General features: G+C 41.8%; 1 protein-coding gene across 1 annotated transcript; it reads left to right on the top strand.

Annotated features, from left to right (window-relative positions):
- Positions 1–9,140: 9,140 nt before the first annotated feature.
- On the top strand, positions 9,141–18,193 carry LOC121934581 (cholesterol side-chain cleavage enzyme, mitochondrial). Its single transcript, XM_042475179.1, has 9 exons — positions 9,141–9,432; positions 10,888–11,043; positions 12,468–12,667; positions 13,190–13,393; positions 14,221–14,381; positions 15,102–15,268; positions 15,705–15,783; positions 17,021–17,212; positions 17,559–18,193. Exons 1-9 carry the CDS (start codon positions 9,143–9,145, stop codon positions 17,679–17,681), a joined length of 1,572 nt encoding a protein of 523 aa, XP_042331113.1. The 5' UTR covers positions 9,141–9,142; the 3' UTR covers positions 17,682–18,193.

Raw genomic sequence — 18,193 nt, 5'->3', positions numbered from 1 at the left:
CATTGTTGGAAGGGCTGCTCAAGGTTTTTTTTTGTCCTTCCACACAATAACCTGCCAGATGATGTCTCCATAATCACAGTGACCTTGTTCACTGCTGGCAGTTCCTCTCATAGCTAAGAGAACCTTGGGTCTCTGACTCCAAAATATCTGAGGAGCCAAAGGAAAGTTTCCCAACTCCACTGTTCGGCAGCTACAAATTTCTTGTAGCTGCAACTACATGACCTTTAGGGATCCCAGATCTTAGGGCCTTGGCCCTTTTCTCTGTTTTTCAAGGTGATGAGGAGGCAGGGTTGCCACTGAAAACTGGAGAGGCCTCTTGTACCTTTAATGGTTGTTCAGAAGAGGGGATTTCACCAGATGTTGCTGGTCATGCAACCAGGTAGCAAGTAACACCTGCTGAAATGTTCTCTTCTACAAAGCCAATGAAGGTAGTAGACCTGTTTCCAGTTTGCACTCTGGCTACCGTAATTTAGAGAAATCGTAGGGTGAGAGCATTATCTTGAAATTATACACACAAACACACACACTACATCTTCTTATATATCCTCCAACCGTCTTGATTTGGCAGGGGATTAATCCAATTAATCATCTGTTTCACTTTTTTAGCTGATTTTAAAATGTCCCAGTTTCTCTCTCCTGCTCATATTTTCTCCTATCGTCCTCAGCTTCCTTCAATTGCTACAAATGGAGCTCAAAGTGCAAAGATAAGTGTGCCCTCAAATAGGCATGTTTATTCACCAGTTGAAGAAATAGTGACAATGGCTGCTCAAAAATCATTAGCTTGCGTTTTCATTAGTTAGCATTAATTAGCACAATTAATTCATTAATTGTGGCAAGAAAGGGGCTTGTGGGATGAAGTCCTTGAATACATTGTATGTTAGATTTAGCTTCCAACGTTGAATCTGTATTCTTGGTTCATTGATTGAATTATATGGGCCATTTGCCTTTACTGTACGTCCAAAAGCTAGGAAGGGAGACTATTTGGATATGCAAGTCTGACTTTAAAAATGCTTGGTTTGTTGCCATCTCCCAGTATCTGTTGCCAGAGATGGCTGCCTAATTTTGCCTAAAGTTAGGTCTGGACCTGGATGTGGAGCTCTGCTGGCGTCAGCTTCTTGCATGGTTTGAAATTTTGGAAATTCACTTCCAGCGGTTGCACCAGACAATGGCACTCGACTCTTGGAGGAGTTCTTGTAAGTGAAGGCGGTAGTGAGCACTGACTCACACATCACTTTGGATGAATAAGAAAGAGGTTATACTCCCATTATCAATAGTTCCCTTGTCTTTCCTGTGGGATGCTTGCCTTATACACAGAAACTCCGGGGTGTGGGATAATAAGACTAATAATGGAGACATTCCACCTCCTCATCCACTGCCTCCTTACACAATGCCCTTTGCAGGCATTCCACAGCTGTTGGGCAAGAAACCACCGTCTCCTCTTTATTCCTCCTTTTTTTTCTCTTCATAGAATTAGGACTTGTAGGTGTAGAGTTTCCGACTATTTAGAAAGAAGGACTGGCTGGCGGGTCCTAGATCAATGGGACAAGAACCCACTCTTCTAGTCTGATCAAAAATGGAGTTATCCAAGGTGTTGAACCTTATCCTCAGCTCTCTTATTGAAACCAAGAAGAAATTAATATTCTATGAATTGTTTGTTTGGATGACAACTCCAATGCTGGCTGGAAAGTTCTGGGAAGTGTACTCACCTATAAAACCCTATACGGCTTGGGTCTGGACTATTGGAAAGACCGTATTTCCCCATACAAGCCCATAAGACCTTTAAGATCATCAAGGGAAGGCTTTCTCTTGGTCCCACCACAGTCGCATACTCATTTGGTGAGGACATCTGGAGCAAACCTCGGTGGTTGCTCCCAACCTCAGGAACTCCCTTCCATGGAAGGTTAGGCTGGCCATCTTCACGCTTTCCTTTTGCTGGCGTTTAATACGTAATCACTTTCAGGTGGGCCCTTTATTGGTGTGTGCTTGCTTTGTTTATGTTTTTAACGTTTGCATTTTTTTCCAGCATAATTTAATAATGTTTTGTTGTGTCCAGTTCTGGGCACCACAATTTAAAAAGGATGTTGAGAAACTGAAGCGTGTCCAAAGGAGGGTAACTAAAATGGTGAAGGGTCTGGAAACCACGCCCTGTGAGGAACAACTTAGGGAGCTGTGGATGCCCAATTTAAATATTTGAAGGGATGTCATATTGAGGAGGGAACAAGCTTGTTTTCTGCTGCTCCAGAGACTAGGACCAGGAACAATGGATGCAAGCTACAGGACAAGAGATTCCAGCTCAACATTAGGAGAACTTCCTGACAGTAAGGGCTGTTCGATAGTGGAACAAACTCCCTCCAAGTGTAGTGGAGTCTCCTTCCTTGGAGGTTTTTAAACAGAGGCTGGATGGCCATCTGTCGGAGATGCTTTGATTGAGATTTCATGCATGGCAGGGGGTTGGACTGGATGGCCCTTGTGGTCTCTTCCAACTCTATGATTCTATGATTCTATGATTTTTTAAACTAGTTCCTCTTTTTAGCAGGTGGTTTACCAGGGTTCGAATCCCTGCTCTGGCCCAGAAACCCAATGGGTGACCCTGGGCAAGTCACACTCTCTCGGCCTCAGGGGAAAGCAATGCCAAACCAGCTCTGAATAAAACTTACAGGAAAACAGTAAACTAGAGCAGCCATATTTCTGATTGTAGAGTCAGGGTTCTGATCTTCCAGGTGTTTCCGCCAATGGGAAGTGACCTTAATCTTTCCAAGACGAACAGGAAACAATAGAATAAAATCTATTGTATCTAGGAGGGCTAATGTATCTAGGAGGGCTATAAGGACATATTAAATTATTGTTAGCCTAGTGATGTCAGCAGGAAGGAGATCCTTGACTTTGAATTGCCTTTAGAGGAAAAGGTATTGGAAAAGAAAAAGGAAGAGGAACTGATAAAGCAGACATCAAGAAAATGGGCACTTAACCAAGAGTTATGAATATGAATACGGGCAGAGACCCAGAACATTAAAGTGCAGACAAAGGAGTAGACACTCCTATCTTCTATTTTGCCAAGTGGGCTGCATCCGCACTGCAAAAATAATCCGGCTTGACACCACTTTTACGGCCATGGCTCACTGCTATGGAATTCTGGGAACTGTAGTTGGTTGTGGCACCAGAGCAAAAATTTTAAATGACCACAAGCCACTTTGAATCCCGTTGGGGACAAAGGCGGCATATATATTCAATAAATAATATAAATCTGCGATCAAGATAGCAAGGGATGATGAAATAAACGCTATGAGTATATCGGCTTAGTCAAGTGGCTGGCACGTAACCTCACCTTCGGTTCGTGGGGGTGAGGAATGACAGCATTCATTGATACAAAAGATATGCTCCTCTGAATTGGCAAGGATTACACATCCACCCATGCATTCTTCTCCATTCACGTCTCAAGAAGTACCAGGTAATTTTAGGCTCCTTCCTGTTGACAGAGAGGGTGAGGCATATGTATACTTCAGAGCCTAAAATAGAAAGTGCTTTTTTATAATGAAAGGGGTCATATTCCTGTACGTCAATTTTTTCTCTCAAAATAGAGAGAAGGGTAGTCAACAAAAAATTCCTTTGGGTTTTCTAAAAAACAAAAAATCCCTTATTTATCTTCTGTCTGGTTTACTTCCTCCCAGTCAGACGGAGCTATGTCGTCCTGAAAGAATTGTTGGTGTTACCTGGTTCTGATTCTTGCCTTACTCCAAGTCCAGGAAAGAGATCGGTTCCTCGCTGCTTGGTGGAGGCATAGCTTAGCTAACTTTGCCATCAGTCAGGGATTCTGGGAGCTGAAGTCCAAAACATTGTGAAAATCAAAATCTGTGAAATGCTAGTCTATATTGAGGGAATTAACAGTGCCACCAGTTTACCCTGTTTTGCTTTGGCCAAACTTCACATGGATTATTGTGTCTAGTTCTGGGTACCACAATTCAAGAAGCAGGTTGACAAGCTGGCGTGTGTCCAGAGGAAGGTAACCAAGATGGTGAAAGGTCTGGAAACCATGCTCTATGAGTTTAGGGAACTGGGTATGTTTAGCATGGAGAAGAGATGACTAAGAGGGGACATGATAGCTCTGTTTAAATCTTCTGGTGAGAAATGATCTAAACTAAAAATCTCACCTATCCCTATCCAAAGGGAACCTTGGAGATTAAAATTAATCATAACCATAACCCATCATGAAGATTATCTTCAGATCCTGGTTTCAGCCAGAAGGAATGATGCATGGAACACTTTTTGGCAAGCGTCCTGGGATGATAGCATGAGTCAAGAAATAGTTTGGCAGTGAGAGCCCTGATCCTATCTGGAGCTGATGGCAAACAAACACATGTCCAAGAGGTAAGACTGCAAATAAAGACTGAGCATCACTGAGCTATAATCCTTCTGCTACCTAGTGGTCAACATATGAAAGACTGTATAGGCTGGAAAACCCAAGAAACAATAATATCCCAAATCCATCCTCTTATGATACCTTTAACCAAATGATGCAAAATACATTATACTAGCTTTTGGGAGCCAGCATGGTGTAGTGGTTTGAGTGTTGGACTACGACTCTGGATACCAGAGTTTGATTCCCAGCTTGGCCATGAAACCCATTGGACAAATCACACACTCTCAGCCTCAGGAGAAGGCAATGGCAAATCTTGCCAAGAAAACCCCATTATAGGTTTGCCTTAGGGTTGCCCCATAAGTTGTAAATGACTTGAAGGCACACAACAACAACAACAACAACAACAACAACAACAACAATAGCTTTTGAAGCTTCGCAGGCTTCTTCATCAGGCAAAGATGGCTTGGTCAAGTAAGGTTAGGCAACAGAGAATGACAGCATTGTAGTTGCAGCAGGGACCTCAGAATTGTTTTTAAGATGGAGGAACTCCTCAACACTGGCAGGCAGGCCATTCCTAACTTTGTCTCTTTGCAGGTATTTTCTGGGAGACAGCATATTGTTAAATCATTCAAATATAAGCTTTCGTAGTCTATGAAAGCTCTTGCTGCCAACTTCTTTCTTTCAGTTAGTCTCAAAGGTGCTGCAAGATCTCTCTTGATACTGATTCTACAGAGTAACGTGGCTATATGTTTGAATTCATTGAAACATTTAATATGAAGACTCTTACAAGCACAGTGTGTACTTAGAAGTTCACAAATTCCCAAATATAATATAGGAGTCAAGGCACTGTTTCACAATCATATCCGAACTGTTAGATCTGAATGAATGAATGAATGAATGTGCATCTAAATGGATGCTTGTAAGTTCACTTGATATATTCTTCCTCTGAACCATGAAGGGGTTTTTTTGTGCCAAGTGATGGCAACTTAGACCATTCAGATTGCATGGACTACAGCTCCCATATCCACCAGTCATTGCCCATGATGGCTGAGGCTGATAGGAGCCATCCATGGTTCTGGATGGAAAGGCATATATTACCCTTCAGGTATCAAATTTCCAGCACAGTGAAGAGAAACTCTTTATGAAATTGGTCTCCTTGAAAGCAGATAATTCTTTCAGAAATTCGATTTCAAGTCTGAGATTTCCCAGAGTTGTCTATCACTTCTGCCTGATGTAGAGAATACATGGTTTGAACCAATGATGTCCTCAAAGGCTGCTGCCACACTGCAGAAATAAAGCAATTTAACATCACTTTAACTGCCACGGCTCAATATTCAGCATTGTTGCCATGGCTCAATACTAGTTTTGTGAGTGATTTAACCTTCCCTGGCAGAGAGCTCTAGCCCTCCACTAAACTACAAATCCGAGAATTTCATAGCATTGAGCCATGCCACTTAAAATGGTGCCAAACTGCTTCACTTCTGCAGCATGGCAGCAGCCCAAGTCACTCCTTTCAGATCACAGTTGTATGAACATAATGCATCTTCTTGCCACTAGATGGTGATGCTAGACTAGAAACATGCCCGGGTCAAAAGGCACCTTGTTCTCTTCCCAACTTTGCAAACTTTCCCTTAGTGTCTGTGTTCTTCCCTGTTCCACCACTTGGAAAACTATGTTTAAAGAAGAACGAATATACCCATGTGCAGATGCCATCCATAAATAAGAAGAGGGATGTTGTACCAAGTCCTAGAGTATCATCCTATTGCTACTCATCTATGGATTGTAGAATTATAGAGCTGGAAGAGACGACAAGTGCCATCCAGTCCATCCTCATTCTGCCATGCAAGAACTCTCAATCAAAGCACACCTGACAGATAGATGGCCATCCAGTCTCTGCTTAAAGACCTCCAAAGAAGGAGACTCCATCACTCTCCAAGGCAGTATCTTCCACTATCCAACAACTTTTACTGTCAGGACATTCTTCCTAATGTTGAGGTGGAATTTCTTTTCCTGTAGTTGGCATCCATTGCTCCAGGCCTTAGTCTCTGCAGGAGCAGAAAACAAGCTTGTTCCCTCCTCAATATGACATCCCTTCCAATATTTAAACACAGTTATCATATCACCTCTTTACCTTCTCTTCTCCAGGCTAAACACCCCCAGTTCCCTAAGTCTTTCCTCATAGGGCATGGATGGCTTCTTTGTGTTGTTAAGAGTCATTTTTCTTTAAAGTGGCTTTCTATGCTTTCTATGCTGACTCCCTTCTTTCCCCACTGGTTAGTGATAGGAACCAGCACTTAAACTCACATCCAACAGTGCAACTGAATGGACAACCAAAGGCACCCATGCACCAACCTGCCTCTGCATGTAAAATGACACTGCCTGCAGAGTTATGGTTCCACAACCTTGAACTGAATGTAGTCATCCCAAAAATATGCAGCAGCTTCTCTATGGGAATCTGTGCATAAATAAGATGCCAAAGAGTTTCTGGCTGATATCTAAAAACATTCAATTGTTTTGTAAAAAATACTAGAATAACCTTGCTTTCTTGATGACCCAAGGAGACTCGAATTCTTAGAATGTAAATTTAGCTCCAGTTCTGTGAAGATCTGCTTCGGGGAAGTCCCTCTTTCCTTTTCTGGTGTGCAGTCAGCCAGATCCCTTCATTGGGTCAGGAAATACTCTAGAAATACAGTACAGGAATAGATATTTCTCCTTCTCAGAGGGATGAGGCTGACCGTGCTAAGAATTAGGAGAAGGCTGGAAGCAAGGAGTTGTAGACAAAGGGTCGGGGGTGATCTACTTTGTCTTATTGTTGGCCTTATTTATTTAGTTAGTTAGTTATTTATTTATTATTTTGGAAATCAAAGTGGCTTGCATTGTAAAAGAACAATGCATTGAAAAACACACTCAAAATAGCATTAAAACAGAATTAAAGTACAGGTTGAGTCTCCCTTATCTGAAATGGTTGGAACCCCAGGAAATTGATTTCTTTGGATTTTGGAATACCTGTACAGTCACCCCTTTGTTTTTGTGGGGTGATCTGTTCTAGACCCCCCCTTGAAAATGGAAGTTCGCCTATATTCAAGCTCCATTGGCTTGAATGGCGGCGTGTAACCCACTGTGTCCACCTCTGTTTGCCGCCCGCGAATGGGCAAGGGACATGAACTCTAAGTCCGTGAAAATGGAGGAGGACTGTATTTGCCTATATGTACATAATGAGATATCTTGGAGATGGAACCAATGTTTAAACATGAAATTCATTTATGTTTCCTATATAGTACCTTATACTCATAGCCTGATGGTAACTTGATACACAATATTTCAAATAATTTTATGCATGAAACAAAGCCCCAGAAATCCAAGGTGACACTATTTCAGTTGCCCATGAAAAAAGTTTTGGTTTTCAAAATATTTCAAATTTTGGAATTCTCAGTAAGGGAAACTCTAGCTTGTATTTGTAGTATTAAAACAAGTCAATCTGAATAAAAGAATAAGGTGCAATTAGAAAGATAAGTTCCTGTTCAAGCTACAATAATGGAGTTGATAAAATCCCAAGATAATCTTACATTTCAAAGTCCCCTCATCTCTCAAAGTCTTGGGCATGGTGCACACCAGAGCTATGAAATCACATCATGACAATAGGCCTTACAAATTAGCTCAAGAATAAGTGCAGTTCAGGGACTGGCATCTTGGTATGCCCTTTCTGTGCCGGGTTGGTAGGCAATCATGGAGGATTCAAAGGCCAAGATCTGGACAGTGTCAAACACCAGTATGCCTGCATGGCTCGACTGGTCAGCGCAAGCCAATACTGTACTGAGCAAAAGCTGCTGAACATGAGAGGGATGAGGAACAGATCTACCAACATTTTGCAGATGAAAACAAGGGACCGTGTGGCCAAGGAACATCAGAGAGAGGTCAAGATGGCAGCGAGGAACAATACACATGCCAGGTGAGGCTACAACAGTTTGCTTTGGCTTGAGCTTACTATGAAGGACAATGGATCCCATCTCCAAGATATCTCATTATGGATATGCTAACATTCCGAAATCCAAAACACTTCTGGTCCCAAGTATTTCAGATAAGGGAGACCTAACCTGTACATAAGGAGCCAGTAGTGAGTGTTGGAGACCAGGGTTCAATTCCTGCTCCACTATGAAACCTACCGGGTGACCTTGGGCAAGTTGCATACTCTCAGCCTCAGGGGAAGACAATGGCAAACCTCCTCTGGGGAAAAAATCTTGTCAAGAAAAGCCCATGATAGGTTTGCCTTAGGATTGCCATAAGTCATACACGAAGGCACACAATACACACACAACCTGTAGATACATAGGTCTATCTCAGACTTTTGATGATGATGATGATGATGATGATGATGACGACGATGACAGTTGTGTTGGTGTGGGGCAAAGAGCAATGCAGTATGCATTTCTTTTATTATTTTATTATTTATTTATTATTTGCATTAATAATAAATCATATTATTATTCTTTCTAATTCTGCTTCAACTTACTGAATTTGTGTGCATTTTCCTTTTGGATTTGGATAAAATGAGTATTGTTTTTAAAGGGGGAGGGAAGATGGGCTGGGATTTTGGAACAAGCAGTTACTGGGGGAATCCTTGAAAGAGAGCAGCCCAGCTGCTATATGAGACAGATTTTAGTGAACATACATCACTTTGAAGGACATTAGCCTCTAAAAAGCTGGTGGCTGGACTCTCCCCATTCCCCCTTTCTTTCCCCCCCACATTTCCCCCCTTTTTTCTCTTCCCTTTCTTTGTCTCTGGGAATGCTAGCCAGGTGTCATCTCTACATGCCCAGCTTGGGCATCCAAAGAAGTTGGAGGATTTTCTCCTGGCCTGAAGATGTTCAGCGGCTTGGCTACTGCAAAGTTCATGCCGTTTCCCGGGAGTTGTACCCTTCTCCTCTGGAAGGGAAAGCCGCCAGGCCATTTCGCGAATTGCCAGGCAACTGGAAATCCAACTGGTTCAACCTGTATCTCTTCTGGAAGGAAGGGGGCTTCCATAATCTCCATAACATCATGATCCACAAATTTCAGACCTTTGGGCCTATTTACCGGTAAGGGGTTCCGTTTTTTGGGTTCATTATGGAGCTACCCTCCTCGACATTCCCCTATGCAAAGGGTCATTTTGAGTAAGTGGGCTTGTTTCATCACACCTTGCAAAGTTCATTTACCTCGCAAATTGCCTGAATAAATGAATTTCTTTATTATGATCATAGACCAGCACAAGTTTAAAATGATACAGTATAAAAGGTACAGGTAACCCGTCTTCTTTTACCTTGATGATCAAGTCATATTTTCATTGAAGTCAACTTGATTTGTACAGTATTTCTGAAGTGCAGTCTCTTCAGGGGATGCGAGCAACGTTTTGAGAAGCTTTTGAGAATGGCACGTTTTTAATGAATGGGCTTTTCATAAGGCATCGTATGCCTTTAACTGGACAGTTTGCAAGACTGCATTTTCATCATTTTTAATTGCATGCTTCCAATCAGATTGTTTAAAACGTTATCCATACTTTAATTGCATCTTAACGTCAACCTTTTGTATGTTCTATCACTGTATGGATCTCATTGGTAGAGAAGTCACTGAAGCAATAGCTGAATGGTGAACCAAAACACCACTGTTGTTGTTGTTGTTGCTGCTGCTGCTGCTGCTGTTGTTGTGTGCCTTCAAGTTGCACTCTCTCTCAGCCTCAGTGGAAGGCAAAGGCAAATCCCCTCTGAACAAAATTTGCCAATAAAATCCCAGACCCAGGGTAGGTTTGTCTTAGGGTCGCCATAAATCAGAGATGACTTGAAGGCACACAAAACAACAGTGCAGTTTCTAACTGGTATTTTTGTTTTAAAAAAAGAAATCAAAGTTAATTTAATTGTATCTTAACTTTTGTAAAACAGTTAAAGAGGTTGAAGGCTTTCATGGCCGGCATCCATCATTTTTTGTGGGTGTTTTGGGCTACGTGGTCATGTTCTAGAAGAGTTTATTCCTGACATTTTGCCAGCGTCTGTGGCTGGCCACATAGCCTGAAAAACCCACAAAAAAACTGTAGTCAAAGAGGTTCTTAAAACTTGTATTGTGTTTTTAAAATGTTGCATGCTATCTTTAATCCCATGCTGGGAGAAAGGTTGGATAGAAATTAAATAAATAACCAGACAAACAAACATGGATAGGGGACCACCAAGTAATACCAGGTTTGTTGTTGTTGTGTGCCTCCCAGTTATTTCCAACTTGTGGCGAACCTATCAAGGGGTTTTCTTGGCAAGGTTTCAAGGGGGTTCACCATTGCCATCCTCTGAAGCTGAGAGAATATGACTAGCCCAAGGTCACACAGTGGGATTTTATGACTGAACATGGAATTGAACCCCGATTTCCAGAGCTGTAGGGCTAGGGAAGAAACCCTGTTGGAAGCACCAGCCTGTCAGAGCTGGTAATACTGGGCTGTATGAACCAATGGTTTGATACAGTAGAAAGCAGCTTCGTATGTTCTTTCTAATTCAACTTTTCTCACTTGGCAGGGAGAAACTGGGCAACTATGAAAGCGTCAACATCATTGATCCAGAAGATGCCGCGACTGTTTTTAAGGCTGAAGGACTGTACCCAGAGAGATTCATGGTGCCTCCTTGGACAGCCTATCGCGACTTCCGTAACAAGCCATATGGAGTTCTTCTCAAGTAAGGGCCTGCAAGACAGGTCTGGGAAATTCAAAATGAGAGAACCTAAGGGGGAATCTTCTCTTTCTTTCAGAACTGGTTCTCAAGGTGGGTCAGAACCAATTAAAAACAGGACCTAAATCTTGAGTTGGGGGAAGTTCTATTAACTTTGATTGTAAAAGCATGCTCCAGTTTTTCTCCAATGTACCCCCTAATATTTCACAGATGAAAGTATGTATGCATTGGCCAAGCAACATGAGTGTGTGGTCAAGATGGCAAAAGTCATTAGTGAGGAATAAAAGAAAATCAATGAAAAGTTGCAGCTGTTTGCTTTTGTCTGAGCCTACTGGGAAGGACAAGACTCCATCGCCTCCTTTTCTTTTCTTCCTCCTTAATAATGCTGATCATGTTGAGTAGACTCCTTTTTTTTAAAGAAAAATAGTCTTTATTCAGTAAACCATAAATAATATTACATTCTTTGCTTATAAAATTTCAAACAAATAATGTGTGAGTGTGTGTGTACATACATTTTCCTTGTCCTGTTTCTTATTACTTCTATAGTTTTGCACCTCCTATCTTGCTCTTGTTGAAAAATATAAAACACTTATCATTCCTTTCTAAAATTCTTCATTATCATCATATATTTTCAAAGAGAATGCACTATGCATTCTTCCTTTCTGTTTAGTGCTGTAAACTACGGCAAAGGGCATCTCTCCTTTCTTTGTTCTTAATCATATCATCCACTATTCTGTATATGCATGATGATACTTGTTATCTAGTTCTTAGAAACCTATTATTTCTTTGCTTATATTCATCTGAGGGAGCCCTTTATACAATATTAGTTAGCCATTTTGCTCTCCAGTATTTGACAATAACCAGTTTATTGGAGAACTACAACTTGACCACACTTGGATGAGGTTTGGCCAACACATGTCCTCTTTGAAACTCCTCCACTACACAGCTACTGATTCACCAAATACCTATTTAAATAGTAATAATAAAAAATACATGCCAGTGGAAGGAAAGCAAAGACAGGGCCAGCATAGCCTCCTCTGGGAAAGAATTCTACCTCTCTGGGAGCAGCCACCAAAAAGGCCTTCTCTCATGCCCACACTAGATGGACTTGTGCCAATGGTAGAACCAAGTACTTTCAATAGACCTTTCAAAGGACTTTGGAAAGTTATTTTTAAAGAAATTCAGAGCCATCATATCAAACCTGAACTCCTTCTAGAAGCCAAAATGACTAAGTAGATGCAGTTGAGTTTTTAGCTGTTTCTTTTAAAACTTGCTGTAAGCCACCTTGGGTCCCATGTCAAAAGAAAGATGGGCTATGAATTAAATTAATTTTTAAAAAATGGTTTAAGGGGCCTAATCCAGAGCCTGGGAAGATTTCTTGGATTTTCAGTAAATCTTCCATTGCCAGCTTCTCTCCTTTTCATCTGTAGGAATGGAGAAGGTTGGCGCCAGGACCGCCTGGCTCTGAACAAGGAAGCTCTGTCTCTCAAAGTGATCGACAACTTTGTGCCTCTCCTGAACACGGTGGGAGAAGATTTTGTCAAGAAGGTCCACGTACAGATCGGACGGAGCCCACAGGGAAAATGGACAGCCGACCTTACCAACGAACTCTTCCGTTTTGCCTTGGAGTGTGAGTTCATGGAGCAATTAATTGATATTAGATAAGACTTGGAAATGTGGCTAAGTTTAGACTGCAGCTCCTCAAATCCCCAGGGCCCCTGGTGAAGTCTGAGAGCTGTAGTTCAAATGGGGTGACTTTCCAAAGTTTGGTTGCAGCACTCTTTATAGATTGAGACTCATTTTGTTACTTTAGGAATATAAAATGCATTATGTACAACTAGGCTTAGCATGCAAGTATCATGTTTGATAGATGAAAAGGACCATTTCCTCAGAAAATATTTAAACATTGAATATATTCTTTAAAATGTTGGGTTTTGTTACAAATGGAACTGCCAGGTCCTGAAATATAAAGAGCCCCACTATAGGTTTGCCTTATGGTCACCGTAAGTTGGAAATGACTTGAAGGTGCACAACACACAATGCTGCAACAGGGGTTCAATGCAAGTGTTTAGATTTTCATAACTCCCGCCTAAGCCATGCCCTGTAGAAAAAAACAATTCTAGCCATTTTCTCCATCTGTTTTGTCCCACAGCTGTGTGCAGTGTCCTTTATGGCACACGCCTGGGGCTTCTGCAGGATTTCATTGACCCGGAGAACCAAAGTTTTATTGATGCCATCACGCTGATGTTCCATAGCACCTCTCCGATGCTGTACATCCCACCCACTTTTCTACGCTGGATCAACTCCAGCACTTGGCAGGATCATGTGAAAGCCTGGGACACCATCTTCGCACATGGTGAGCCGATTCATTCCTGGGAAGCCCTGGTTTATCCTCAGAGATCACACAGTGCTCATTTCTTTCCAGGCAGTTGCAAGAATGTAAGCAGTTTTGGTTAGCAGATGACGTTGGAGATCACCGCTTGTAATAGTGACTTTTTTTTTGGATTACAACTCCCCAAAGTTTCCAGTCCAGTGGCAATGGGATCTGCAGTCCAAAAAGTCACTTTCCCAAGTTCTGCTGCAGACTAAGCCCTCTATTTTATGGAATGACTTATGATCAGAAAAGACCCATTGAATCAATTGTTGAATGGTGTGTCAATACATACGTCCCATTGATTCCATGATCTTCTTCTGTAGTTGGGAGGTTTAAATATTTTACAAAATCACAGATAGGCCGTTTGAGCCACAATGAAGGTGAGAAGGAAGGCATAAGAACAAGAAGGACCTCAGATCTCCACCCTGTTTTTAATGTAAACGCAAAACTCTGAGATATGCAAGCACAAGAGATTGCTATATGGAGTTAAACATTGGCCTGTCTATCCATGTGCCATCTTGTCTGAAAGTAAAGGTACAGTTGGGGTTGTTGTTTTGCTCTAAGACTGCTAAGATGATTTGGAGGAATGATGTCAATGCTGTCCCAGGACAGCATTGACATTAGCCTGTCAGTGTTGTTCACTTGTGATATCTTCTGCACCCTGGTGGAACTATTTCCCCTGAGCTTAGCTAGAGAAGAAGTTGTTGCTCTGGTGAGGATATGAAGATTTTGCTTCCACAGTGACTTCACCACTGGACTGAGGTACATTTGTATACATTCCCCCCCTTTCTTTCTCTCTGTCTCACCAGCCGACAAATGCATACAGAACATCTACAGAGACCTCCGTCTGAACCGGAAAAATGCCAAAGAATACACGGGTGTTTTGTCCAGCCTTTTAATGCAGGACAAGTTAGCCGTCGAAGATATCAAAGCCAGCATAACAGAGATGATGGCAGGAGGGGTGGATACGGTAAGGAGTGGATAGTAGTCAGGGATATGAAAATCCATCACTTTCACTTTTATTCACATTAATTTACCCCCATCCAAAATTATTTCTGTCCTGAATTGGAAGAAATCCCTGAATTTTGGAAAGGTTCTTCAGAAATGAACTGAAACTGAATTCACCATTATCTCCACTAGTCAGATTCAATAAGTATGATTATTCCCAGCATGGAAAGAAACATGGTGCACCTATCTGCTGTGTAACTGTGGAACATGAGTTGAAATGTTGGAGGGAATTAAATTTTTGTATCTGGGATGCAGCAATAATAGGATTTGGGCTAGAATCTTGTTGGTGTTGGCTATCTTTTTCATCAAGCCCTTTGCTTGAAATGATCACAAATAGGTGGTCTGATAGCTACCTTTTTTTCTACCAAAAAATTCAATTTTGTTGTGTAAATATATGCACCTATATGAAAGGAACAATGGTGGTTGTAGCCAGATATATTGAGGAGAAGCAGTGAATCTATTCCATGTTTTAATCTGAAATTTAAAAAGGCATTGAACCTTGCTCTAAAATAAATGGCTCCTTGGATAGCTGCTTGGGAGTCTGGGCTAAATCCAGATTGGATTCACTGCCTTACTAACATGGAAGCCACTAGCCACGACTGGAAGGTATGTTTGTATTTTGATGCTTGCAATGCCAGATGAGACCCTCAATATTTATTGTTGTTCCTGGGATGCCTCTTAGACCTCTATAACTCTTCAGTGGGCCATGTATGAATTGGCTCGAGCTCCAGCCCTCCAGGAACAACTGCGGTCTGAGATCTTTGCAGCCAAAGCATCTTCCCAGGGAGATATCCTGAAGGTTCTGAAATCTGTCCCATTGGTCAAAGCTGCTGTCAAAGAAGTACTAAGGTAAGGGGATTTCCTTTCTATTATGATGGTGCAAACCATGCATTAATGTATTGATTACTTGTATTTTTCTCAAAGATGGAAGAAGTTGGTTTTTCTTTTTTTGAACCAGAGATCCTTTGACCAGCAAGCTGGGTAGGCAATTCTAGGAACTGGGGTCCAAAAAGATTACTTTTATGAGCTGTAGATCCTACCTAGGACTACTGAACAAACCATCACAGTGTTGTGCACCATGATTGAGAGATTTATTGAAGGTTCCTTTGCTTTGTAAAATTTAACACATTTTGGTAGAAGATGGATTCCACTTTTTAAAAAAGAACCATGTGAGGATGATGTTAAACCATCCCTGGGTTTGTTCCCATTGGAGAGGATTAGTGCTGTGTGACTTATTTATTAGCGGTAATATCAATATTCTCTATTTCCTCCCATTTTCCCCAAGACTTCACCCGGTTGCAGTGACGATACAAAGATACACAACTCAAGAGATTATCCTTCAGAATTATTTTATTCCTGCCAAGGTGAGCGATCAGCACGAAATGGTACTGTGGTTCTTATATTGTGGGCCCTTGGTATCTGTTGGTGTTTGGTTCCAGGGCCCCCCGTGGATGGCAAAATCTGTGGATGATGGAGTACCGTTAAATGCAGTGGCATAGTAAAATGATGCCCTTTATATATAATTGCAAAATCAAGGTTTGCTTTTGGGAATTTATGTATTTTTTGAATATATTCAAGCCATGGATGGTTGAATTTGTGGACAACGAATCTGCTGCTACAGAAGGCCAACTGTATTTATAGTCTTCCTTTTCATGAGCTCTGTGAAGTAGACCTTAGTGACTGAATAACCACTCCAAGATAATTCTGGATAGGCAAAAAAAATAAGTAACTGGGTGCATTCATTTAAGAGGGACGGGGGAAAACATTAGGGACGATACTCTGTAAATAAGAAGAGCTGGATCATCTGGCTTTGTATTTAAAATGAAATGTGGGGATGTTGAAGGTGTGTGTGTTGAAAGCTTCAGTTCTTGGAGTGGGGCCAGTGCTGGTACCCAGCTGTGAAGCAGAGGAGAAGGGCCCCATTGCTCAGCCTTTGCTCTACAGATTGTGGGCCCTCTTCTCTTCCCTTGGCCTTTGCTTGGAGTGTCTAGATGCTACTTTGAAAGTGGTCCAATTTCTCATCCTTCACCCCCCTCTTATCCCCTCTCTTCCTTTCTCTTTTGCACAAGCTTGGCTGCTATCAGCTCCTCTTTTATCCTCCTCCTGCTCCTTTCACTCCCACCCAGATCCATCTGCTGGACTACAAATGGGCCTGTAAAGGCACCAGATTCTGTCTTATTTTGGATGCTAAGCAGTCACCCCTGGTTAGTACTTGGATGAGAGACTGCTGATGAATACCAGGTGTTGCAGCCTCAGTTTCAGAGGAAGGTCCTATAGTTTGCAGGGCAAATGCCTTCCTCTCTGCATTTTTATTTTATTTTATTTTTGAGCTTTTTAAGCAACAGAAACATTATTTTGATACATACAGTATATTTGTAAAAACCCTGAGAACTACAACAACAAATACTACAACCTGCAGAAACATTTATCCCACCAGGGTGAGCCTAAGATGTATCTTGAACCCAATTCCATATACATGGGAAAAGCAGAAAATAATGGCGCTATGCCTCCAATGTAGTCAGTAATTTTGGAGAACACACAGAGGGATCCATTGCTAGAATTTGACTGATGACCCTTTCCCACTCCACCTTTTCTTTGCAGACATTAGTCCAGGTTGGCATCCATGCAATGGGTCAGGATGCCAGGTTTTTCAACAAACCCGAGCAATTCAATCCTGCAAGGTGGCTGAATCATGACTCCAAACATTTCCGAGGGCTCAGCTTTGGCTTTGGGCCACGTCAGTGCCTTGGGCGCAGGATTGCGGAGTTGGAGATGCAACTGTTCTTGATCCATGTGAGTCTGAACTTGATTCCCAAATCTCTTATGGCCTGGAGGCCTCAGGGAGCATTTTTGAAACCATCAGCAAGGGATGTGAATTTGGTGGGTTTGTGACTTCACTCACAAATCGTTGGCCAATTGATACTATGCACAGCGGGCTTGTGCTTGTCGATTATTATTTTTTAAAGCCAGGCTTGGTTATGACAAGCTGACATTGGCCAAGATCCTACACTGTGCTTGCATAGTGTAAATCTACGCTTGCCAAGTTGCAGTGTGGTTGTACTACACTGCTTTTTTTGCTTCTCTCTTCTCTTTTCTATGATGCTTTTTAAAAAAGCAATCTCTCTTTTTCTCTTTCCAGATGCTGGATAACTTCAAGATTGAAACTAAGAGGGGAATGGAAGTTGGTACCAAATTTGATCTCATCCTGATCCCAGACAAGCCAATCTACTTGACGCTACGGCCTCTGGACTCCCATCCATGAACAGTGAAACCATGCAGAATCTCTCCAAAACATTCAGAGAAAGGATGGGAATAGACATAGCCAGACTGTATGCATCACAGTCTTTAAATAGCCCTAGGGTTCTGGTGCCAGCTTGTTTTTGAATATGACGCCTGAGGGCCATCTAGTTCAACCCATTGTGAATACAGGAATCCATTGCTAAGGCACTCCTGAAAGTCAAACCTCTGTTTAAAAATCACCGATGGAGGAGAGACCAGCACCTTCTGAAGTACTTGATAATCTTGGCACAGCAATGTTGTGCAGCCTCAATTCTTCACTACTTTGGTCATAATGGTGTATAAATTTTACTGACGTATAAATGTGATTGAACTTATACTTACTGAAATGAAAGTATAAATGTTACCGAAACTCTGGCTGCATCTGCACTGCAGAATTAATGCAGTTTGACACTGCTTTAACTGCTGTGGCTCCAACCTAGGGAATACTGGGATCGGCAGTTTTGTGAGACATTTAGCCTCCTCTGTCAGAGAGCT

Source organism: Sceloporus undulatus, chromosome 6 (genome assembly GCF_019175285.1).
Source record: "Sceloporus undulatus isolate JIND9_A2432 ecotype Alabama chromosome 6, SceUnd_v1.1, whole genome shotgun sequence".
Lineage (NCBI taxonomy): Eukaryota > Metazoa > Chordata > Lepidosauria > Squamata > Phrynosomatidae > Sceloporus > Sceloporus undulatus.
This window is presented reverse-complemented; position numbering and strand designations above follow the sequence as displayed.

What these genes read in the sequence shown, in the direction of transcription:
- LOC121934581 (XM_042475179.1), top strand. Translation starts at nt 9,143, where the DNA reads ATGCTAGCCAGGTGTCATCTCTACATGCCCAGCTTGGGCATCCAAAGA. An exon ending in ACCTTTGGGCCTATTTACCG is followed by an intron (nt 9,433 to 10,887) that starts GTAAGGGGTTCC and finishes CTCACTTGGCAG; the next exon opens with GGAGAAACTGGGCAACTATG. An exon ending in GCTGTCAAAGAAGTACTAAG is followed by an intron (nt 15,269 to 15,704) that starts GTAAGGGGATTT and finishes ATTTTCCCCAAG; the next exon opens with ACTTCACCCGGTTGCAGTGA.